Raw genomic sequence first — 25,692 nt, forward strand, 5'->3', positions numbered from 1 at the left:
TTAAATTAACTTGTCATAGACATCCTGTGCTCTTCTTTGTCTCTTTTCCCAAACTGACAAATGGCAGTAAAACGGCAGGTGACTCTCAGTACTTTTCTGCTTGTTAAAGCCATCAATTGTATACTGAACCCTCCAAGGAAAATTATTAAAAAAGAGAGATTAATATCGGGAATAAATATCTTACCATCATCCAGTGTGATGTCCTGCAGGCCGATGGAGCGGAAGGTGGGCTCCCTCTCTTCAGGCTCCTGCTTGATGGTCAGCCCCTCTTCGTCCGAGGGGAACGGCCCCTGAGGGCTTAGAGGGTGACCCAGAGGCCCTGCTGCCACCGGGGACAGGCTGGCCATGACCGGGCTTGTAGCCTGGGGAGAGGGCTGTCCTGAATGCTGCTGTAGCATGGGCCCCAGAGGACTGCCACCAGAGGTGGGGGAGGATGAGGTGGGAGACTGGTAGGGTAGCGAGTGGAGCTGAGGGGAGGAAGGCCCCGAGTGGGGAGAGGGGATCATCCTTGGAGGAGGGGCGCTGGACGGTGTGGGACACGAGGCCGACCTTTGACTTACTGGGTGGTAGCCCATAGCTCTATGCAGTTGGGAGGAGTGCTGTCCTACAAGGGGGTGGCCACCAGGAGAGGGCACCCGGGTGGGATTTGGGGAGCAGTGATAGCCTCCGAGTGTGTGCAGGTGTGGGGATGAGGGGGATAGCAGGGGTTGCTGGCTCTGGGGAGACCCAGCAATGGGGTGGGTGGTTGAAGAGGAGGGAGCTGATGGTGAGGAGCAAGGGGAGGAAGGGTACACCATTCCCATGCTTATTGGGTGTGACGCTGCACTGGGGCTGTGCTGAAAGGGCATCCTCTCGTAGCCCTGAGGAGGAAGGCTGGACTGGCCATTGAAGGGCAGGCTATGACTATGACTGTGGCTGTGCTGCATAGACTGGTAGGAGGGCCGGGGAGGAGCAGGAAGAGGATCAGGGGCAGAACTCGGGTGGAACGTCATGTGGCAGTCTGCAGGAGGGTGGTGCAAGCTGCGACCCTGGAGGTGAGGCAGGTGCTGGAAAGATGGGGAGCCCAGGGAGGAGCAGGGGGCCTGCATGGGTAGCAGGCCAGGTCCGGAGCCGGTGGCCAGGCCATGAGGGGAGCTGGACAGAAGGTTGTCCGATGGGTGGCACCGCTCAGGAGAAGGCAGCTGGGTGCGCACCAGACTGGCAGCATGTGCCAGGGGCATGGACATAGGGGGTACTGCAGAAAGGTCCAGCTCTTCTCTGTGCTCCTGTTTCACCATGACTAAAAGGAGAGAGGTTTACACATAGAGAGAGAGGAAGAGAGGTGTGACGAAAGATGAAAGACAGACAGGACGAGAGAAGAAAAAAAACACATTGTCAGTTACGTTTATTAATAAAATACTGAAGGAAAAAAAAAAGGAACTTACAGTGTCATTATTATTTTGGCACAGGTACAGAAGTCCAGTGACTTCAACCAGCTAAAAAAAGGCAGTAGTTGTTTCAAGTTTTTCCTCATTCTCAACCCCCAGTAATTCCCTGAATCTGTAGCTTTGAAGTTTAAATGTTTCAGTGAAACCGGAAAAACTAGGTCATAAGAATTTCAAAGCAGTAAAAAATAGTATCTGAAATGTATGAAATGGGTCTCCTTTCAGATGAAAAAAAAACACAAAAAAAACGAGTGACATTGTGATGGTAAATGGGGCCATTCCCGTTTACTGTGAAAGCTCACAGCACTGCTCTGCCAATCGGTAACCTATTTCCCAATCTGGTGCCTTGTGACAGAGTTTTATTTTTATCCAGCTCTGAATTAGAGGGAGAGCATATGTTGTCAGTCCGGGTGCCATCATGTGAAATGTTATGTGGGAAAAGGAGCTGATTGCCCCGCAGCCCAGATCAGACGGACAGCAAACAAGTTCACTGCTCATGCCCTCTACTCACCCCATCATGCCTCTGGGATTGAGAGGGAAGAGGGCACGAAAAGGCCAAACAGTGTTTAAGTCAAGTCAGTTCTGGCTAAAAATGGAGCCAGAGGGATATCAAGGGTAAGAGAATGGTATCATAATGAATATTAAAACATAGAACATAATTGAAGTCTGGATGTTTTTTTTTTTTTTTAGCCACAAAATTGAACATACGTACAATGTGTAATGTTCAACAAAGAACTGTTTAAAAAAGACAATTTACTCAGAATGCATCCTTAAATGGGGCCAGGGCCTCAACAGCCAAGCCCAAACTTTTTTTCGTTTGCCACAATAAAGCAGGCGGTGTCCGTGGTGACACTGGTGGTGTCAGCTTGACTGACAGAGCAGGGTTACTCTACTCTGCTCTGATTGGCTGCCCTAATCTGTCAACGCTGAAAACAGGAACTGTCAGTGCTGAGTGGGCGTGCTTGCAACAGAAAGGCTGGGTGGGTGTAGGGGCAAGGCTGCTTATGTGCATACACACACATAAACATACACACAGTTGTGGTAAGACTCAGGGGTTTGGATATGTTGCACGAAATGCTCACATTTCATTATATTCCGCCAACGGTGTTTTCAGTTTGACTGGCTTCATAAGGAAAATAACAAAACAATATCAAATAGCAGGAATGTGACTTTAATGAAAAACATTTTGGATAGAAACTTCCAAACTATCATGACCGCCGAGTTTCCTTACTGCTCAAGAGTGATATATAGTAAAACATTCTTGGATAGCAATAGATTTGCATCATAACACCCCAAGCAAGTACAGTACATGTGAGAAAGAAAAGGTTGGCTCGGAAGTTTGAGTAGGCTTAACAAAATAAACAGTTTGCAGGTGTTAATGTTATTGTTAGTGGAAGAGCCCCCTCTAAACCACAGCAATGCTTTCTTTGGAGAGAGAAAGAGAGAAACAGGGTTAGTGAAACCCCTGTGGAGAAGTGTGCAACATGAAGAACATGCTGCAACTGCCTCAGCTGTCAGTCAAACACTTGTCATTACCGCGGGAGATGAACTACAGCAGGAAGCGAAGTAAAGCTTGAGAGGATCTCTTTGTGTAAATGTTTGTAAAATGTGTAGCAGGAAAATTACGTAGGATCTCAAATACTTAATATAATAATACTAGCACCTAAAACAGCATAATATTAGCAACATTGTTCTCCCTTGCCTTACCGGTTTTGTACCCTATAGACTTTTTTTATTGGAGCAGTGGTAAGCCTGACCCCCATCCAACCACACCCCCCACACCAATCCAGCCTGCCACAAAAAAACTGTTATTGATGGTCAACGATAATTTCTAAACGTCATGACAACCTCTCATCTCACCTGAAAGGTAAGTGAAGCGTTGGGATTGGCTCCTTTTCCGCTTGCCATTGCAGACATAAAACTGCACCTGCACAGCTGAGCCCACAGACTTACTGTGGTAGGGAGGGACCTCCACCACGATGCACGACTACAAAAATACATTAAACATTTTTAATACACACTTATTGCCAACAAAATACAATACCATTCGCATATAATACAATGCAAATACGAGCACAAAAAATGTACAACAGACATGTTAATTAAGGTGCAAACAACTGTATTACAGACAGAATTATGAATAATTAGAATAAGTGACAACTTACTCCTTGAGTTTTCTCGTGTAATATTTTTGCCTCAACTTCCCATTGTGGCCGTCCATCTAGGGAGAATGGTAAAGAATAAAAAAGCTAATTGCATAAGCCAATGATAATCCTACTGCCATAAGCAGGCAGAAACATACTGCAAATTGCACAAAATAGTACAAGTTGAAATGTTTACTGTACATACTTAAGGAAATACTTTCATCCTTCCTGTCACTCTCAACTCTGTTTCTTTTCATTTAACATTAAACCTCCAAATCGCCACATTTGACAGATGAGGAGATCAGGACAGACTTCACAGTTCTTAATTTTGGCCAAAGACAGACAGAGTAATGCCTGGCTTTTCAATGAAGGATGAACTGAGGGCTCAGTGGGTGATGAAGCAGAATACAGGACCATTGTATCCCATCCTCACATAATGTATCTAGCCAGTTTTTTGGACAAACACAAAACCTGCTGTCATCATTCATACAAGCAACTTCAAAATACACCGTTAAAATAGAAATTAATGACTAACACAGAGGCAGTAATAAACCCAGGCCACACAGGATCACTGATGACTACAGTTTGACTGATGACTACAGTTTTATAATTTAGACCCCTTTTGAATTATAGTTTGGTATTTTTAAAAGTATCTTTCATCATCCGGAGTGACTCTCTTTCTCTATTTTCCTAAAGATGATGTCAGTCTACAGCGCTTTCTCAAACAGAAAGGGCTTAAGAACCACACGAGGCTCCAGTGAAGCACACAATTTAAATTTGTTCTGGGGAACCAAGAGACATCCAAATTATGTCGTTTTTAAAGAACTAGAAGCCGAATGGAGAAAATCCTTGCAGCTATTAAATAGTAATCAAATGTCCAAATATCCTGCTTTTTGTCTTAAAAAAATATGGAGAGAGCAGTGGAATAAGTGTATTTATTTTAAAATTCTTTTAGACACTTCCAGGTTTCTGGCTAGAAAACATCCTTTCCAGTTTTCCTATGAGGGATCTATTTATCTGGCCAGACATGTTAGAGGCAGCTGCTTGGAGCGAAGCAGTTGGGATGAAAACACCGACAGGATTGCCGTGTGGTTTGAAGAAATCACAGTCGTCTCAGCATCGAGAAGAATAAAAACTAACTTTGGACTCTATAGCCTCTCAGTGGAGTCTAACTCATTTGCAGTTGCCTGTATCATGGTGTGCACATGGTGCAAGTATACTCTGCACCTGCATGGCCTCTTCTTCAAAACCCAAAGGATTCCCCCAAATACCATTGTCAGGCATATTCAACACGTCTGCAGAGGACTGGCCTATTTGAGTAGATTCTAACAAGCACTCAACTGTAATCCTTGTAACATTTAGGCTATTAAGCATTCTACCAAGATCCACACTCTACTGTAGCTTTAAGTCTGTGATTTACCTGTTCTAATCTCACCCTAACATTACCCTTAGTCATAGTAATCCCCTGGCACATTAGCCAGTTATAACCATAAAGAGACACTCTCTATTGAGAAGATGACAGAGACATTTCTTTTTCTCCCAATGAGCAAATGACCTTGAATGTCTTTGCAGCTGACAGCAGTGTATTATTGCAGTGCAGCTTGTTGACATTCAACAGGCAGGAGCAAGGGCCCCACATGCCCCGTCAGACAACAAGCACCGACAGGAACCTCATACCGCGCAAAGACAAGGACTCGGATCACCAAGACACCCTGTGCACCCCAGTCAGATGATACAAGAACGGTGATTACTGTTTATCTTGTGACATCTTTGTAAAAGTCCACGGCCGTACAGATGCTGTATTCATCATTTTAGGGCAGTCGGTGTGACTGCCTTCAAATTCCACTCTTTATATCAACAATCATCCTTGTAAAAATACTTATACCAATTATGGACCTATTTTAATGTTTGATGCAGTGTAGTAACTCTGAAACACCAATCTTTGTTTCAAGTAAAGACTATGCTATACAGAAAGTGAGGAAAACAGACATCTAACACAGATTTTAAAATGGTATTTATTTTGTTAAAGGCCTTTCAGTTAGTAAGCTTTCAGCATATTATTCACTTACCATGAGTAAAATCCTGAAGACCTAAGTAAAGGTTACATTAATAAGGGAACAAAAAACTGAAATCCCACCAATGCTATGCACACCAAGAGATAGCAACCCTAAACTACTGCATTACAGTTTGAGTCATTTATAGTACCATCCAATAATCTCCGTGTACTAGCAACAATAGGCCAGTCTCCAGTTCCTTGTGAATCTACTGTTGTCTTTCAATTATGAGATGGTGGAAAGATATCTGTCATTGCCTCTCTTTCTTTCTTTTCTTCCATTCCTATACTTACTCCAATCAGGGCTTTATTGCACTAAAGCAGGCAGATTAGTCATGATGAGTGGGATCATTTACACAAACCCAATCAACGTCCTCTTCCCCTCTCCTTTAATATTCGTTCTGTCTCCTCCCACAGTCCGCTGCCCTCGTGCAGCATGAGGCCCAGCTTTCCTCCCTACCCAAGATGCACCTCAAAGCTTTCCACTTGCTGCTGCGCTGTAAAGACTTGACCGTCAGTGAGTTGTTTCACCCGTGCTGCTTTTCTATGCCATGCTTCACATGAAAGAGCTAAAGACATTCCTCTGCGCTGCTTTTTTCCTCTTACAAAATCCGAGAGAATGACTCGCACTCGCAAAAACCACACCACTCAACTTTTTGCCATGTGTGAACTTGATTCTGTTGCTCTCCATCACAAAGGTAGCTCAGGCAGGCAGAGACTGGCTCGACGAATGCTATCCATTTAAAATTTCCATCTCTGGGAATCTCTTGTGTTTTGATTACGGAGTGATGTACAAAAGAGAAAAAAGATAAGGCAGAGAAAGACAAGTGACTTAAATGAAACAGGATGACTAGCCCAGGGAGTTTAACTAAGTAATCTATTTAGCCTTGGCCTTTGTTAAACTGACACAAGCATCTTTTAAAGTCACAAATACTCAATTTAGTAGAACGCATGCATCTGTTTTGTGTATTTAATTTCATATTAGTCTCTCTTGTTAAGTGTGTCTGTGATTGTGTTTGTTGAATAGCAATGACATGAAAAATGTATTGCCTTCCTGCACTTTGTATATTGGATTTCTGTAAAGTTTCTTACTAGTTCAAACAAAAAAAAGGAATGTTCTTAATGACATTGTTGAGTAAGTAAACTAAGTGTGGATGAAAATAAAAAAAGTGGACCCTTTTTTTATTTCTCACTATACAGTATGTGCCTATTACTGCCTCATGCCTGCTTCATAGACAGTTTAACTAGGAGACATACATCTGTTCTGCATTCGACAAAATGCCCTGTGGCAAAAGGAGACTTGTTGAGGCTAAGATAATGATACATGTCTTTTTTATATCCCTGCAGACACGTATCAGCCATGACTACTATAAAATCTTCATAACCTTCTGCAGATCTCTGCAACATTTGCAACATCTGCAAATTTCTGATTCCACCCTCAAGTGTATGTAAATCCGCAACAACCCAAAGTTTGTTTGTTTCATTGCCTATGAAGAAAACAATTGTCCAATGAACCACATGAATGCCACGTGTCATGTTTAACGCATGGTGGCCTCTCTGAAGGAATCTGTCAGACAAACATGAAACATGATTTTTTACAATTGGCACAAGCTGGTTCTGCAGAGGAGGTTCAAGGGTAAGCTGCTGTGCAGACAAAACACTTACCAGGGCCTTTCTCCAGGAAGATGACCTTGGACTCTGGGAAGAAGTTGGAGCCGCTGATGACCATCTCTTCTCCCCCGCTGACCAGACAGCTGGTCAAGCTGGTTTTGTCAACCTGGGGCAGCTCTTGAGCCGAGCGCTGGGCTGGGAGAGACGCAGCAGGGGTTGAAGAGAAAAGGAGGAGGATCATTTGGTGAGCTACGTATATTCACACTGCAGTCTATTTGTTAAGGGTGGACTATGGATGTACTATAATATAAGCAGACACATTAACAAGAGCACTTTATGATACAAAATTGTCAAAAAATGTGACCTCAAAAATGACCACAGAGTACTCTCTCTCTGACAGGCTCAACACAAAAAGTAGTATTCTTGTAGTTATGGCACAGACAAAACTGAACGCAATATTATTATTAACATTTATCAGACGTTCTTATCTATAGTGACTTTCAATGAGAGCAAACAGTAGATTAAAACAACATATAAAATCGCCAGACTGAAAGCTTGCAAATAAAGAAGTGTGTGGAAAGGTGTGCGTGTGTGTGTGTGTGTGAGTGGTTTTCTGAATGAATATGTTTTTGTGTGATTGCATGTGTGCGAAGTTGACACTCACAGCACTCCACAGGAATAGAGGCTGCCTGCAGCGACAGCACCTTCCCGTTGGGTTGAGGGATGTGCACTCTGAACACCACGCGGACCCGTGTGTTCTTTCTTCCTATATCCGTCTCCCCCTTCCGCAGCTCTATGTCTGAGTTCCGCAGCTTAAGGATGCCAGCACAGTCGATACTGCAAGGTAGAGGGAAAATAGTTGGCCCCATAGTGCACCATTGGGAAGGCAATCACTAAGACATGCATAAGTAGTGAAGGCCTGGGAGTGATAAAATCAACCACAAGCTCAGCAGGGGATTGGCAATGAGAAGCAAATTAAGTGTTGAATTCACAAAATAAAAATGCTCGTGAATATAACTATAAATGAGAAAATCCCTACCGAATCCCTTCCTATGAATTAAAATGTAAATGAAACCAGATCTTATTTAAATATAAAATATAACATTCTGATGATTTATAAACTTAAATATTTCAATAAAGGTTGCTTCGTTGCTCCATGAGTGCCATTTTCCTCTGTGCCCGACTCTCCTGTTCGTTTAAATTTGGAAAATCTATTAAATCTCCTTTGGAAGATGTAACAGCCCTATATGACCATAAACGTTGTTATTTTTTCATTGGACAGGGCTTCCTTTATGGTGGTAAGCAAATAACTGAGTAACGTAACCGTGAAGTGCTTCCGACACCTACCCGGCTGTCATGTTGTTTTCAGGCAGGAGAGGAATTTCGAGAACTTTGGTGCTGGAGAGTATGATTTCTTGGCTGGCGGTGGCTACGGTTTTCCCGGTGATCCGGTGCACCTGGTAGAAGGCGTGCGGCCTCAAGTAACGGTCGTCTGCTGTTCCGATGAACATCTGCAGGTTGATGGGCTTCTCACTGTAGCCAATGAGCTGAGAAACGACAGAGAGAGAGAGATGGAAAAAAAACAAAACAAAAACAGATGTGAGTTCTTGGGGTCCAGATGAGAGGTGTGAACAAAGGAATACTCTCTTCATTTCTACTGCATTCAGAAGGCCACCTTTTTTTGAGGGAATCTAAATGTCAGGTTGAGGGTGTTGCAATATTTCTGGCAGGATCACTGGAGATTCATCTGGCGCTTTGGCCTCCAACCAGTTTGCCACTGATGTTTTCAACTAATAGACTTATAATTTTTTCCCCTTGCACGGCTGTCCCTTAACAGGATTCTGCGCAGGACAAGGTTACCCCCGCAAACCTCACCAGAGCCCTAAACCTTGTTGTTCTACAGTGGTTACCACAAAAAAAACTAACGAAGAGACCTGAGTTGACTTTAAGAGATTATGAGAAGAACAAATAGCTTGTGTACTAATTCATCATATCAATTAACAAAAACATGATGTTGAATTATACAAAAGCATAATTCACATGATATTCAACTAATTCCGTGAGGTCTCTTGCAAATAAAAGGCCTATACACTGTGGCTAAAAGTAAAAAAATCAAATAAAAGACAACAGTCTTTTCAAATCCAGTGGCTCATGCGGCACCTAGACTAGAAACTGCCCTCCCCAGTAGTCCCTGAGTGCTGGCACCACGGTTTCCACTCAGACAGGTGAGATGTTGGATGGAGGAAAAGTGTTGCGTGTCAGGTAGACAAGAGGAAGATGGAAAGGGGAGCAGAACTTTTCCTCCTCAGAGGGACAGAAAACACAGGCCACACAATCCCACCACTGTTATAATGTTGTACTTGGCAGACTGCCCCCCTTCACCTCTTTTTCCTCCCCCCGCAACCCACACCTTCAGCTCAAATGGAGGGCAGCCCATTGAGTTTAACAGAAAAGAACAAGGCCATTCATTGCTGTTTCGACCAAGAAACTGCCAAGCCTCAACCCTACCACAGCTGGCTACAGACCCTTTCCTCCCAGCAGGTTTGCGTCACACACCACTGTGTCAATGTTTGGTACAGAACTGTGGTGGGTGAGAAAGTGGGTGTAGCTTTGGATTTGTCATGTGCCGTTCCAAAACCAGCTAAATTAATTTGGTCACAATCAGGCCTTGGAAACATATGTACCTGAGAAAAACAGTGAGCCGAGGAAATGTGTGCTTGGTTTCAAAATATTTACTTTCTCTGAAGCCATTTATTAAACTCTCCTGGTTTGCAGCAGTATTATTAAATGCAACGTATTTCCAGCATTGGTAAAAGGTGTACTGAAATCAATGGTGGAGTTGCTGTACAAGGGAACATCTGTCATTGGATTTACTAGTAGCCTGTGGTCATGATTGTATCTCCCTGTTTTTCTCTCTTGCTTGCTACTTCTTTGAGGGCACCCCGCGGTGTAATAAGTTAAGGTATGAGGCACCTATGTTGAACTGAGCTGTGAAAAAAGTGAAATATGCTGTGTTTACAGCGGGTTATGTGAGAGGACGAGCCTCCAGAGGCAGATACTTAAATCTGAATAATGCTTCACTGTTCAGCTGAATAAAAACCTTGTATCTTAAGATGCTTGAGCTACTGAGCTCATTAAAGACCCATTGGTTCCCAAGAGAAGGTTGAATTGAAAAGAATACAAGGGGAAATATATTACTGGCGAGTAAACAAACTCCCACTTTGTTGTTACTACTTAACACCAAGCTAGTCAAGAGCACAATGGTTATCTTGACATAACTCATTTAATATGTAGCCAAATGATGATCAACTATTAACAAATAGTGAGGACATATTCCCAGTGTCTCAGGGTACAAGTCTGGACTGAGAAGTGCAGGTCCAGGGTTTCAAAAGTGTTGAGTTCCAACTTCTGCTTCACCAAAAATCTGTGGAAAGCATTCTTATATTTCCATAGGAAGTAGCAGTTATAATCATGTGTAATTATATAGGGAAAGGTTTGTTTATGTCTATAAATCAATTACTTTGCCAACTGTTGCTGCTTTTTATTTGGGGCTTTTAAAATTTAATTTCCAACCCCCAGGCTTTGTTTTGATGCAAAAACTTCCCTCCCCTGTGGTACATTGATCCTCTTCCAAAACCATGTATTTTACCTGCTCAGTGATGAAGACGTGACTGAATCAGAATGAAGGACAAAACAAATCAGTAATCCTTTATGTTTTTGGGTGTGTGTTTGCGTCTCTGTGCTTTGTACACTGCTGTTAGTTTTTGTAGTGCAGAGGCTGCTGTGAGGAGGAAGAATGAAATCTCCCACACTAACCCCAAAGATGGAGACCAATCGGAAGCTTCCTCTTTAGACAAAAGTACATACAAACGTACGTAGACAGCATGCTTCTGGAATGTAACTGCTGTATGTGGCACATGAAATGTATTCCAAAGGAAATTGCACCAAGAAGCAGCATGAGCCCCCCATAACAACCAGTAATGGGTTCATCTTTGAAAACCACATTAGATCTTAAGAGCCACATGAAAGTACAAATCTAGCAAGTAACAAGCTAACACGTAATTATGCACCCCAGTCTGAATGATCCATGGCTTTAAATGACCATTATTCTGCATTCAAAGACACACAGGGTCTCAGTCTTGTGGGTTGTGTTGCTTGTTTTATGATCATGTCTGCACACTGTGGAAGTTACACACACACACAAACACACACACAGTCTGTATGTGTGTGTGTGTGTGTGTGCACATGTGTGTGTGTCACATGTGGCTGTGTGCATGACTGTAGTGTGTATGTGTGTGTATGTCAATAAATCAGGGCATGTTTATTCACAGCACCATATGTGTTCCAGACAGCATAACATGAGTTAACAGTTTCTGGAGGAATGTATCTGTAACAGAGGAAGGACGCATGTAAAAAACTGAAAAGCCTTGGCCTGGGAACACAACAAACAGAAGCACGGAAAGGCGAGTGTCACCAGAAAAATGTCACGAAAGAAACTCCATAATGCCGAGCAGGAATTGTAATTAACTGTAAACTCATATTCATGGGTTACTTATACAGACCCAAGTATACAAGCCATGTAAAGAAATAAATCAAAGTATTACATTCATTATAATAAAAAGAAGGTGGAATGTCCTGTAGAGAATTTCTTTTAATCAAATTGTCCTTCATTGTAAAACCCTGTCTTCAAATAATTATTTCTGACAGTAACATCTGAAAAGCTCCAAATGCAGTGAGCTCCTCTTTACAAAAATTCAGAGGTGCACAAATCAGTGGAGCCTTGGCGCACGACGCGCAAGTTGTGATGAAGTCACTTTCTAGTGTGCGCACCTCGCACCGACTTCACTACGGCGAGTACAAACCCAGCTCTTCCCTTTTCATCTTTGACTCTCTCTCTTGGATTGTCTCTGTTTCTCCATCTCTGCTCATAAGGGATTTGGTGTGGAGCCAGAGTGTTGACAAACATACACTTAGCAGGCCAACAGTTATTTCCAAATCAAATAATCAAACAGGAAAACCTGATTAGAGGGCCAGAAAGAAAGCGCACAATTTAGCAGTCCCAGTGAATCAACAGTCCCGTTTCCAAACAAAAATATAACACACAGCCGGTCTAATTCAGTCGCTCTGCCACAGTCACAAATGTTACTAAAAACACAAATGTTTTCTGTTTGGTGTTCCCTCAGTTCCCTTTGATTTGTTCATTGTTCAACATTCAGTCAACAATAACTAAACTCATGTAAGCCTTACAACACGTGGCTGGTTCAAAGAAAACATTTACTTCAGCAACAAGGGCTCAACACCATGCTACTGGTACACAAGGGGTGGAAGTTGAACTGGAAAATAAATGTCAGAGCAGGTGGGAAGCTGCTACAACCAGTTTTTCGAAGAGCATATTACGACATTTATTGATCTCAGTTTATCCAAAAATTTCAAATCAATGTCATAGCTTTCTAGCCCGAACATTACACTTTACAAACCTGAGACTACATTAAAACAGGGGAACAAATGCAAATGATTCCACAAGCTCCTCAAATAGCAGTCCAAGCACACTTCAGGGGCCTATTTGCACCGTCAGTTCAGAAAATGGGTAAAGCACCATCTGCAAACGGCAGGACATGTAAACAAACACACATGGATAGTTCCATGGTCCTGGCAGAGGAGGCATCTCGGCAGTGAAACGCACACGGCACACACCCTTGACTCGTTTCACATTCCTGAGTCACCCCCTCGGCCAACCCCTAAATCAATGCTTGAGTGTGAAATACCACAGGAGGGTGGTCTTTGCACTTTTAACTCCTCACCTTTCTGCCTGTCCAGAGTTCAGCCCAGCTGGTCAGTCAGCAAGTAACTGAGGCCTGATAGAGATCAGTTCTTATATTAAACCACACTGACATTAAAGCCGGTCACATGTCCCAGGGCTCGTTGAAGCCTGTAACTGACTTCTGACTGTGGATCAAATTTAGGATGAACTCCCTCCCTTAAAATAAAACCACTGGATACGGTTACATACTCAGCTCCCACTAAATAAAGTCCCCACCTATTTTTGGCCTTCATCTGTTCCACTGATCCAGTAATAAGGATAGCAAGCCGAGGGGGGAAATATCTCCCATCACTGCACACACACACATAAACAGGCAACCATGCATACACACACACAACAGTGTTTTTAACATGTTTTTTACAACTAGAGTACAAAAATGACAGCGGTATTGAGAGCTGATCTGGGCTCTTTAAGGCTTTTGATAATGGGATATTTACAGGAGCAAAGCTAAAAGGGAGCACATCACTGCTCCCTGCAGCAAAACACTGCCTCTCCTCGCTGTGTTTCAGCAACAATTACCTGCTAGCATCGCCCCTCCCAATCATTTCATGTGTTTCTCTTTTTCTCATGTTATCCTCTCCTCGCTGCTTTTGATTTTTCATCTTTCTTTCTTCTCTCCTCATCACTACCCTTCCTATCCTGTTCCTTTCATCTTTCATCTCTTCCCACTGCTTTTCCCTTTGTCACTCTCTCCTCTCTGTCCCTGTCTTCGCCTCTCACCTACCTCAGCTCTAGCCCTCTGCCGTAACTCGACACTTTCTCACAGCGAGCGCCTGACTCTGCCAAGTTGTTTCCCTGTGTTGCTCCACTGTTGCCATGGTGAGACCCTCTGTGCGTATGCGAGAGTGTGTGTGTGTGTGTTTGTGTGTGTGTGTGTGTGTGTTTGTGTGTGTGTGTGTGTTTGTGTGTGTGTGTGTGTGTGTTTGTGTGTGTGTGTGTGTGTGTGTGTGTGTGTGTGTGTGTGTGTGTGTGTGTGTGTGTGTGTGTGTGTGTAATGAGCGAGCAGCTATGTACAATCACATTGATGTAAACTACAGTCCTGAAGCTTCTGTTGGATGGTGACTGTGAGAGAATGTGTGGTTTTAAGCACACTAACTTTAGGTTTTCTTTAGGTGTATTTGTGTGTGTGTGTGTGTGTGTGTGTGTGTGTGTGTGTGTGAGAGAGAGCGAGAGAGAGAGAGAGAGAGAGAGAGAGGGAAAGAGAGAGAGAGAGAGAGAGAGAGAGAGGGCGCAATGGTGGTCAAGGTCACGAGTGGGCCCATTTTAGCTGGCAGTGGTTTCCCACTGTGGCACCTCGACCTGGGATCTATGGACACACAGACACACACACACACACAGGATTGCTGTTTGCCCAGCACACTGGGGAGGGCAGGGAGAGCCAGGGGGGCCGGTTGACTGTTTGTTTAAACAAGGTCAATACATGCGCACACACACAGGAGCGTTTACTGTATACTGCATGAGGGCTGTATATGGCCTTGCTAGACTGGTCCAAACTCAATTCCTCTTATTCCAATTTCTTTCCTCCCCCACTCTCTCTCTCTCTCTCTCTCTCTCTCTCTCCCTCTCTTTCTCTCTCACACACTCTCTCACACACACACACACACCTCTGTCTCTCTCCTCCCCTCTCACTGCGCCTCGCTGTGCGCTAAGCCTGATTACAACAAATGAGAGCCAAGCTTCCAACATGTTTATATGAAATACAGCTCTGGGGCAAAGCAGCACTAGCTCCAGCCAGTTCACACAGTGCAAACATGCATCTGCATTGTTGTCTGTGTGTCTCCCCATTATGGCTGCCAGTCTACTGAGCGAGTCATGAGGCATGAGTGAGATAGAGACCTGTCAAGGCAAACGCAAGAGACAAGACAAGAGGTAGAGAGAGATGGGCATACAAAGGGAAAGGGTTAAAGACACTGAAAACGTAAGGGTTAACGACAGAGACAGACAACACTGGGGTCATGGACATGTATTAAAGCGCTGGGATTGAAAAAATGTAATGCATCCAAGCCAGTGGAAATCTTGGACAGCCTCTGTCATATTCTCTTTAAAATCCTGATTACCAACCATGCCTTCAGTTGTGTTTACAGGTTGGTGCATATTCATCTATTTGTGCGCTGTGTACTGCATGTGTTTATTCACTGTATCTGACAGCCTTTTTCTGTTGTGTCTGCCTGCCTCAATGTGTAGCAGCAGGTAATACCAGAGGGGCTCCTTATATTTGTGTGGGTGCAGCAGCACTCAATTAAGCTGTTTAAATACGCACAAGGATACCTCAGCACGCCAGAGAGGCTTTGGACTTACATGTCTCCTAGCAACAGGTGTACCGATTATGGTCTGCAGCTAGCCCCAGAGGAATGGCTAAAACAACTAGTCAGCCAGGCACAGACGTGGCTGGCAAATGTACAAATTGAAGAATTGTAGAATTAGAAATCTTTTATAAATAACTTCTAAAATGCTCTTTTCGTAAACGTCTTTCAACCATCAACATTTTTCCTATTTTGTTACGCTTTACAAAAGAAGGAGTAGCTATTGTTCGAACGGATAAAAGCCTCACCAACATCGCTGACTGGTGGGCTTCTACTCTGTGGCTAGTTACAATATGATTATCCCAGAGTGTCGGTCTTTGCATAGGAATACACAGCATTCCTCACAGAACCCCGAGCAATGAATCACGTTTGTCAAAACAATTCAATGTAAACACTGTCACGCTTTGTGACCTTTGTTTGTCTGGCTACCGTACATACAGACAGAAAAAGAGCTGGCTGCTCTAACAATTGCTAGCCCAGGCTTTATGACACACGTCTCTCTTTAGACCACTGATAAACTGCTGGCCAACACTCTCACGTCTTATTGGTATTAGAAGACAAACACTCAACACTATGCAGTCTCATCTCAGTACAAGTTACTGAGACATAGTAACTGCTTAGTAAGTTGCACGACATATTATCCTCTATTGCTTTCAATGTCACAAAACGATGGTGGTCCGGTACACACACTCACACAAAGTACCAGCTCACTTCATCAGCTTGTTGATTGGAGTATAACAATATGTTAAACTAAATCTATATAATTCTGACTTGAGCTCTACAATAGAATCTCCTCAGTGGCTCACTTGCCGCTTATTTTCTGAGGCTACACTTCTTAACAGCTCCTACATCCTGTGTCTGGGGCCCAAAACCGCAAGTTAGAAATCACTGACCCTAAAACTGCTCCTCGACTGAGCCATTAAATTCTACACAGACACGTTGCAAAATTCACAAGACCGTTCTTCCTGAGAAATCTGGATGAGAGCCACTGAGTGAGAGGTATATGAGTAACTAACTGCCTTGATACTGTAGTTGGTAGATGCCCAAACAGACACTAAAAGAAACGGTAATATGTCCTTCTCCCAGAAAAAGAGTAAAATGATATACCAATCTACAATTCTGTCAGAAAGCACTGAATCCCTCATGACTTTAAAACAACATATCAATTGAACATGTCCTAATGCACTGTTGTATTTCTAGTATTGGTTTCTTTCCATATAGGGAAACTGTTCACTGTGTGTATAGCATGTATGTGTGTGTGAGGGAAAACAATATTGTGAGTGTCTAATTGTCACTATTGAAGACCAGTTGAGGTAAACCCTTTTTTTGTTTTGAAGCTAATAGCACTGCTATTTAGTTTTCTTTTAAAGCCAAAACGTGGCCACGTGAGCCAGTAGCCTCACAGGTCGCGTGAACATAATCTGATCAGTGAAACACCTGTTGGGACTCCCACCTAAAGGGGATTGAGCAATAAAAGTAACCTTGAGTTAGTAAACAAAGCCTGGGCTCGTTTGCAGGAGTTTGCCAATGCCTTGTCATGTTCAGATTATGTTACTGTGAGACAGTACTTGAAGCCAGTACTCTCCCTGCTATAGGAGATTGGTATGAACTTCAAAGTAGAGTATACAGACCTCTCAAAAGAGAACTATTTAGATCACTCAAACCCAGGAACATTTTGCAGGCCAAGAAGCTGTTTTCTTTGACAAACATGCATTGATGCAATGCAACAGTAACGGCACAAAGTTGATTTTGACAGCGATGCGTGTGTCCATGAAGTAAACTTTCCAAAACAAAGTAAACTTGTGAAAAAAAATTTGAGCATTGCAGCTACCAGAGCACTTTCAGAGACGAGGAAACCTGGATACACGTCATAGAAGTGGCCTCAATCTCTCTAACCACCTGTGACATGTAGAGATGCACAGACAACTGTATGCAAACTGCTACTGAGGGCTCCACCTGCACTAAATGTGTACTTGTAGGCTATTGTACCAAAACACAAATGTCTCTGCCAAGAAATCCTTGTTTGCATACTTCAAAAAGGCCAGATGATGAATTCAAATGTATCCAGTGACAAACAACAGACACAGCCCTGTATTTGCCGGAAAACAAATCGTGTTTGAAAAATACAAGGCCAGCAGAATTTAGGATTAACACTACATGGAGAAGACATCGTAATAACTCACTCGTCTTCCTCATACACAAAAACTAAGGAACATAAACATTTTCAGTTCTTAACATATGTAAACTAGTTGTCTGTGCTGTTTTTCTGTTGACACAGAAGCTCAGTAGTGCAAGGATCTGGGCATGGCCACAAGAGGAAGTCATCACCATGTCCAGATGGCAGCTTAGCCATCATTTGGTGACATCACACTACCAGAGTCAAGACCCAAGGAGTTGTAGAGGTACAATCTGCAGCAATGGCAGTTGCTTGGGTATCGGCAGGTTTTCTGAACCTCTAACTATACATACCAGTGGTTAACATCATAACAAAGAAAAGCTTTTTCTTACAGTTAGATTGCCCGTCAAAATTGTTAATGAGCGGAATGTTGTAACGGAAATATAGTAAAATATGTACAAACTATGTATTAAAATTCCGCAGCAGGGAAGCTGTATTCACACATGTTGGCACCAGTGCCACTTGGCCTCCAGGGAAAAGCTTACTTCACACCTACAGTGCACCTGGGAAACATGATATGTGCAAGCTTGTCCACACTTTCAAGTGTTCTGACCCCCTTACGTCCAACAAAAAAGTGGCTGGAGAACTTTGACATTCCCTACAATAATATTCCATATTGTTGTTGTTGTTTATGCTTTTTTGTATGTGTTATTGCCATATATCCAGCATGTTGTTTACTGTATATTGTGCGTGTGTAAGTATGAAGAGCAAAGTGAAACCGGAGTCAAATTCCATGTATGTGCAAACTTACATGGCCATTAAAGCTGATTCTGATGGTAAATTGTGTTATTCTGATAACCTCAAACAATAAGACATCGCACAATGTGTGTGTTGGTTTTTGTGTTTCTGTAAAAACAATAATGACATCACAGGGTGAAGAAGTGACCTTTCAATATGGTTGGTTTGATGCATAGTGCATCACAAAAAGGCAAAGAAGACCAACAATAGAGGACTTGGTGCTTGGTAAACAAAAACGCAGAGCGTTAGACCTGCTGAACAAGTACTGATACTATCACATAGCACAAGCCAGCTGTTCATTTTATGTAGATTGTTTTTGAGTGTCTTGTGAAATTTTCAGCATGTCTGTGTAGAATGTAATGGCTCAGTTCAGGAGCAGTTTAGGGTCAGTGATTTCTAACTTGTGGTTTTGGGCCCCAGACACAGGATGTAGGAGCTGTTAAGAAGTGTAGCCACAGAAAATAGGCAGAAAATGAGCCACTGAGGAGATCCTATTGTAGAGCTCAAGTCACAATTATACAGATGTGTGTGTGTGTGTGTGTGTGTGTGTGTGTGTGTGTGTGTGTGTGTGTGTGTGTGTGTGTGTGTGTGTGTGTGTGCGTGTGTGTGTGTGTGTGTGTGTGTGTGTGTGTGTGTGTGTGTGTGTGCGTGTGTGTGTGTGTGCCAGACCATTTGAATCATTTTGTGACATATAAGACATATAAAAAGGACCTAAAAGCAGGTTGTGTAAGTGCATTCTAAAATTATTTTGTGGGCATAAAGTTTTCTGTAAAAGATAAGGGAGGTAAGCTCAATACAGAGGAAATATGTTGATATGTCTGTGTTAATTACCATCAAAATATTGAAGTATTAAAACGATTAACTGCCACCACGCCAAGAAGAGTGGTGTAATAAGTATATAGCTGAATACAGAATGGTGTAAAGATGTTTTTAGTTTAATATCATATATACTCTATAATCAAACTCAATCAAGCTCACTTGCTCTCTCTTCCCTCCCACACAAAAACTCATCGAGCCACATGTTTTCTTTCCACAAACCGCTGCTCATGACAAGCGAATGCTGTATGTGTGCTTCTCCCGCTCTGTCCGTGACAACACATTGCCGTTTGCGCTTAGATTTACACTTTCAACACTGGTAGTGGCACCCGGCCAAACTATTTTATGTGGGATTTATTGTCTGGCAATTTATCAACAGAAAACAATTATTCGTAAACCTTGCTCATCTAAAACAAGTACAGTATCTTCTCTTGTGGCTTATCATTGGTTTTGCCTCCTTGACCTAAAGATTAGCTGTTATTGGATTTATAATCTTGGTCAAGATTTATCCCAACAAAAATGTATAACTTGAAATGTTTGGAGTAAACAAACCAGAGTAAGCTGTCTTCACACTACAGTAGAACCGAATGCACTGCTATAACAACAAACAATTCCCTCTGGGGGTGGTGAATGAGGGCAAGCATGGCAAACGCTTGGTTGAAAACATTTGACAGCTAAATTATGCATCGTCACATATGGCAGGATAGAGTCTTGGTCTAACTGAGGTTGAAATGGTTAATGATTGGCCTGAGGGAGCCTGCATGACTAAATGCATGAGGACATAGGCTGTTTCTAAAGCAACAAATGGCAGAAATTCTGGCTTTGTGGCTCTTTCAGGAAATATTGTGTCCACAGCTGTTTGATTGTTGCATTTAAAAAATGTTTTTATATAATCTTGTGTATATTGTGCATGATGAGTGTTGACTGAATTTGCCTAAGGACAAACCTGTGTTTCCAATTCATTATCTTACCATGTAAGAATATATTGCATTTTCGATATAACTAACATTTTCAAGAATCTTTATTCCTACAGATTTCATGAAGGGTCATGGTGCACTTGGGAATAATAATAGACTCTATTTAAAGCCATGAACAAACAAAACTCAACAGTGGCAGCAAGTTGTAGGGGAAAAATGTTTCTACACATTAGTTTTTTTTAGACAAAACACTTATTAAGTTCTACAAGTCACTGCAATGCTAGTAGAGTAGATGGAGGTGTGAAAATACATAGGATGTTTGACAGTATGTGGCAATCCTATTAGGCTGATTGAACAGCTGACCGAACTGTCAGTCTAAAGTAGCCATTCTTGGGTTCCACAATATGGTCATGGTCTAGCTCTACGGCCCTATCCTAATCATACGCACAAAGGAAGCTTGTCACGGTCTTCTTGAAATATTAATGGGACTGAAATCTTCCACTATTGCTCTCTCTGTCTATCTTTCTCTCTCTCTCTCTTTCTCCCTCCCTCGCTTGCAGAGTAAATCAGCCACAGCTCTATGCAGGATCACCTCGTCTCTCACAGGTGCTATCGAATTACAAAGCAGCTGACTCGGCTATCGTGGCAACTCTCCTGGCTCCCTGCTTGTCTCCCTGCCTCAACAGGTTGACTGACAGTCTTGCTGTGGGAGAGGATCCATGTGACAATCCACACAGGCAAATCTGTAAAATGAAACCCTGATTGTAAAGCACATCACAACAACCAGTAATAAGGCTGACCAATCACCTATCTATAGTCCAATTAGTCATAGTAACAGCTATTAGTAGATGACAGGGGGGTGAACCTTTGAGGCGGTAGAAGATGTTTTCCTGTATAAACTGTGAGGATGGAATAAATGTCACTCACATGCAGAAAACATTGCCTGCAAACTGGAAAACAGTCTCAATCTCTCGAGAATCTGTTGCTTAATTCCGCATAAATTCAGTTTTAGCTTACTTCTCTTCTTTTCATGTTTGATTTCATCACTAAAGGCTAGACGAGTTGACGGCTTGGTTGTGTGGTTAATGCAGTGGGCGCTGAATGATATGCGCTCAGTGCACAGAGTCTCGCTTAACTAATGCATGGCTAGCATCATGTCAACACAGACAGTAAATCAGTCCTGACCTCAGAGAGAAAAGTAATCCTCAGTATGGCAGAGACATCAGTGCTCATATTTTGTTTAATGGAGCAGAAAACCAAAGTTAATATTCTGTAAAAAGAGATTTTAGTCATTTTTACGTGAAAGATGTCAGTGCAAAGGTTTTTCGCCACTCAGCTTTTTAGCATTTGGGTAATGGTCTTAACATTTTCAAGGTTAATGGTGGAGGTTTTTGGTGGAGCTGCTGTGAGTGCCCAAAAAGTTTGTTACCTTGACGATTGGGTGGCCTCCGGATGCTGCTTTGATGGCTCCTCGGCTGCCCTCAGTCTCATAGTGCGCTCGGTGGTGGGCTTTGGGTTGTACCTCAATCTTCAGGTCGTACTGGCCAAACTGGCTTGGCAGTGGCCAATCTAGTGGAGGCAGTGAAGAGGTCCTGATGAGAGAATACCACCCACCCACCCACACACACACACACACACACACACACACACACACACGCACACACACACACACACACACACACGGAGGAAGAGTTGATTAGAGCTTTGATATGAAATAATGATCACATACAGTGTTGTGTAAAAGATTAATTGAAAGCACAAAGTCGAAAGGTTTGTGGTTGTAGTAACTGGTACAAACTGCTGTGGCACTTAAGATTGAACACACAGACTTTTATCAATGATGAAGAAAGAACATTTTAGAGTAACACACAAAAAATCTGCTTGGGTACTCACACCTTCACATTAACCATATTTAAAATGTTCTGTACGTATGTTAATCTATGTGACATCACAGAGTAGGGTCAAGCAAGTCAACCTCTCTTTCCAAAAACAACCCCTCTATCTATGTTATGGGAGAAGACAACCTTAAGTCTGTCTGAAAACATCCAAAAGCTGAAAAATAAGCATTTCCCTTTCATGGTCTGAGACAGCATAGTAGGTGTAAAATGGGGGTATAACAGGGAGTTGTCTTAGCCCCACCAGACAGTGAATCACTGGAATGCCCACATGCATTAATCCTGTTCTTAAACACAACACTTGTTATAGGTCAGGTTCAGACTTAAGGGTTGAATCATCTTCTAAGGGATTTTTCGTTGTGAGTGTGGTGTGAATGGGTGGTAGGATGAGTGTGTCAGACAGTGAGTACATTACTGTGTGTGTGTGTGTGTGTGTGTGTGTGTGTGTGTGTGTGTGTGTGTGTGTGTGCACTACATTGTATGTGAAAAGCATCACAAGGGCTGGTATTTTTTCTCACTGCCTCTTTTTTTCTGTGTAGGCCACAATCATATTTGAACAGCTGCACTCACAAATAAAATGGCTCAATGGCTTTCTCCACAGAGAAACTGGGGCTGTCCATCTGAGTTCATTCCATACGTTTATCGCCAAAAAAATTTGTAAACACTAGCATCAACCATGAACAACAACCAAGCAGTAACCTTTTCCCAAATGTTGTTGAATCTATTGCTGTGAGGTTAGGAGTAAAGTGCCACATCTCGAAATGCCCAAAATGGGAGGTAATCTGGCCCAAGAATATATTTTCAAATCTTACAAAAACAAATTTCCCTAAAATGGTTCATCCATAGTTTGATTTATGTTTGTTAAGTTTTCTTTAGATTAATGGTTTACTCTGCTTATGTTATTGATTCATTTTTTGTATATACTTCTAGTCTGCAATATCTGTACTGAAATACTACAGTACAATTTAACTTGAAGAGGTACTTGAATTGTAGTCAAAGCCACAATGCCAACCTATGTCGCATCTTGACTGTGTACACAATGACTTATTCATGATACAAGAGGCAGCACAAGCTGCATGTATGTATGAATGCTGGATGTGTGTCATCCGGATGTTTTGTCTGGCAGCAGTTACAAAGTGACATTGTTTTCTTTAAGCACAACAGTCTACACAATCATAAATTAAACTGTGTCCATGCATGTGTGTCTCTATTTCAATGGCTGTGTATGTCAGGACTGAGACAGTGAATTGACTGAAGCTGCAAGTATATGCTGTGTCATGGGCCAGAAAGAAGACAACCTATGCAACACACTGATCTATACCATAGCGTCGGCCACTGTAGGCTCTTTGTGCACCCTGTCCCACGGTGGCATACACTTTTATTTGGCTCTACCCAAGACGATACAGGCTCCTAGCATGCAAACGCGCTGAGACTAAACTGCATGACAGATCTTTGATGGTACAAATAATTCTTAGGGGAAAGATTGTAAAGTTTTAGCCAACATGGCTGACTGACTCCCTTAATTCTTCCCTTTCCAAACGCCTGTCAAGAGCTGGCTACATGCAGACCCATCTGATCAGACTGAATTAAAGACATGTGAGTCAGGCTTTCAGTGGAGCCATTTCATTTCATAAACTGCCTTACAGACTGGCACTGATTCCAAAGGAGAGACTGCATTTTGGAATGAAACGGCATGTGTCTGACATTTTGTAGAGGTTTTGATCAACTAAATGCAGCCTTGTGGTTAAAAATCTAACTGAGCTACATTTTACAGATGTGACACACAAATGACATGGAAATGTCATCTAAAATCACCGTAGGTTGTAACTTGTTACCTAAAGACTAACTGGTCAGGATGAGAAAATCACATGGCATTATATATCTATACATATACCACCAATAGTTGTCATGATTGTTGACATCATTCTGCTTTAAAACCACTGTATGGTAATTTATTCTGAGCAAACTGTGATGATGAATGTATAGCTTGTTGTAGTACCTGTTGATTTTCGACTGACATTAGCTCTATCTCAGATCTTACACAGTGTAACAGATGCATCCTAACCCTTGTGTTTTCCTCCAAACAGCCATGACATAACCACCCAGGAAGTGTGGGTTTTCATGGCTGCTACGGTAACAGGAGTAGATTAGGACAGAGGACATATGAACTTTGTGACAGAGCAGAGCAGAAGCGGTGGCCTATGTCCTGACACAGAGCATAACCTTTCTCAAATGTCTACAGCATGGTGTAGGGGCTCCCAGTTTAATCACAGTCCCACAACTCATCTTGTCTTCTTTATAGTCTGCATCGTCCCACTAGCATCCTTTCCATCCTATGCATTAGGGAATCTTGCATCTACACATGTTGCATCATTGTGATGCCCGGTCACATATGAAGTCATGAAAGGACAACTTGTAAATATATTATATTGCAATAGATACTGAACCATAAATATATCATGCATAACATTTCTTACACCTTCAAATCGGAAGCCCATTACAATTATTTCCTGGAAACCAGCGCATCTTTACCGGTTGCATTATGGTATACATAAGCATACTTACTTCTACTGCTTACCAATAATACCATTACAATACCCCTAAAACTGCATTTCTTGTTCCAAAGGATCTCCCATTCAGTTCCATGTTTTTTTTTCTGTCTCTCCATCTCTTAAGGTCCAAGCACAAACAAATACAGCAAATTAGAGAAACCAGTGGTTAGTTGGTTACTTGCTGTATTTTGGCTAACACATTCTAGCCGAGGCTCAGCTCTGCTTTCTGACTGGAGTCGTACAGTATTTGCCACAGAGTAATGCTGGCCTTTTGTTTAAATAAAGCTTTTGATAGCCAACTCATAAGAGTCACATTAATATCTCATTGCAGATAGCTCAGGGAGAAAGGAGATAGAATAATCTAGGAATTGCCGACACTACAAATTCCACCTGGACCATCTGTTCAAAACACCACTAACACATATGCATGCAGACAGACAACTCAACAAGCAACTCAACAACCACCTAACTCTCGAGTAATGGAAACGTTATTGTGTCACTGTATTAGCCATGGCCAAGGGCAAGGATCCAAATATCAAATAGTGACTCATCATAAAGCTGACCCTGTTACCCTGGCCTGTTATTGTCTCAAGAATGTGAGGTATATGTGAGCAAGCATTTGTGTTATGTCTAAGCACGTGTTTGTGTATGTGTTTGTGTATGTGTGTGTGTGTGTGTGTGTGAGTGTGTGTGTGTGTGTGTCTGTGTGTCGTGGCCCCCTTGCCATATGTGCCCTGTGCTGATTTACAGTGCTAGGGGCCAGTGCACACAAACAAGGCCATGTCTTCATCTGCTGCACACATTGGAGAACAGACAGCAGACTCCTCGTTTAAAAAACTCCAATATGAGTTTCTGATAGCACCCATCACTCTTTAATGTGGAGATTGTGCCTGTGTGTTTGTGTGTGTGCTTGAAAAAGAAGGTAGTGTGCCCTCTGTGATCCTGTCCCCACACTAATAAACTTGTATTACGATACAATGTTTTTAAGTCAGATTTATACTGCTAATACAAAGCTCAAAGTTCCCCCGTTACTGAACATTGATCTGCAGCGCCCCATTTCATTCATCTAACGTCCTATTTGATACAAATTTACTGCCCTGCAATGATTTCACTTCTCTGCCACATCAAAAAGGGTTTCCAATCTTTATGACACTTCACAACACTATAAAAAAATATACCACTGAGGTCTATTGTTTAGCCTTGCCCTAGTGATTGCTTTTAAGATTGACGACAATTGATGTC

General features: G+C 42.4%; 1 protein-coding gene across 1 annotated transcript in view; it reads right to left on the minus strand.

Moving 5' to 3' along the window:
• nfatc3a (nuclear factor of activated T cells 3a) overlaps positions 1–25,692 on the minus strand; it is a gene marked incomplete at both ends in the record, with an annotated part of 54,088 nt that overhangs the window by 11,241 nt on the left and 17,155 nt on the right. The window contains 7 exons of the mRNA XM_079216608.1: positions 185–1,279; positions 3,285–3,411; positions 3,590–3,645; positions 7,287–7,427; positions 7,897–8,069; positions 8,580–8,779; positions 21,433–21,595. Of these exons, the coding sequence (XP_079072734.1) occupies positions 185–1,279; positions 3,285–3,411; positions 3,590–3,645; positions 7,287–7,427; positions 7,897–8,069; positions 8,580–8,779; positions 21,433–21,595 (1,955 nt within the window). The remainder of the gene's footprint in view (positions 1–184; positions 1,280–3,284; positions 3,412–3,589; positions 3,646–7,286; positions 7,428–7,896; positions 8,070–8,579; positions 8,780–21,432; positions 21,596–25,692) is intronic.

This window comes from Taurulus bubalis (assembly GCF_910589615.1).
Source record: "Taurulus bubalis genome assembly, chromosome: 4".
NCBI classification, from domain to species: Eukaryota; Metazoa; Chordata; class Actinopteri; order Perciformes; family Cottidae; genus Taurulus; species Taurulus bubalis.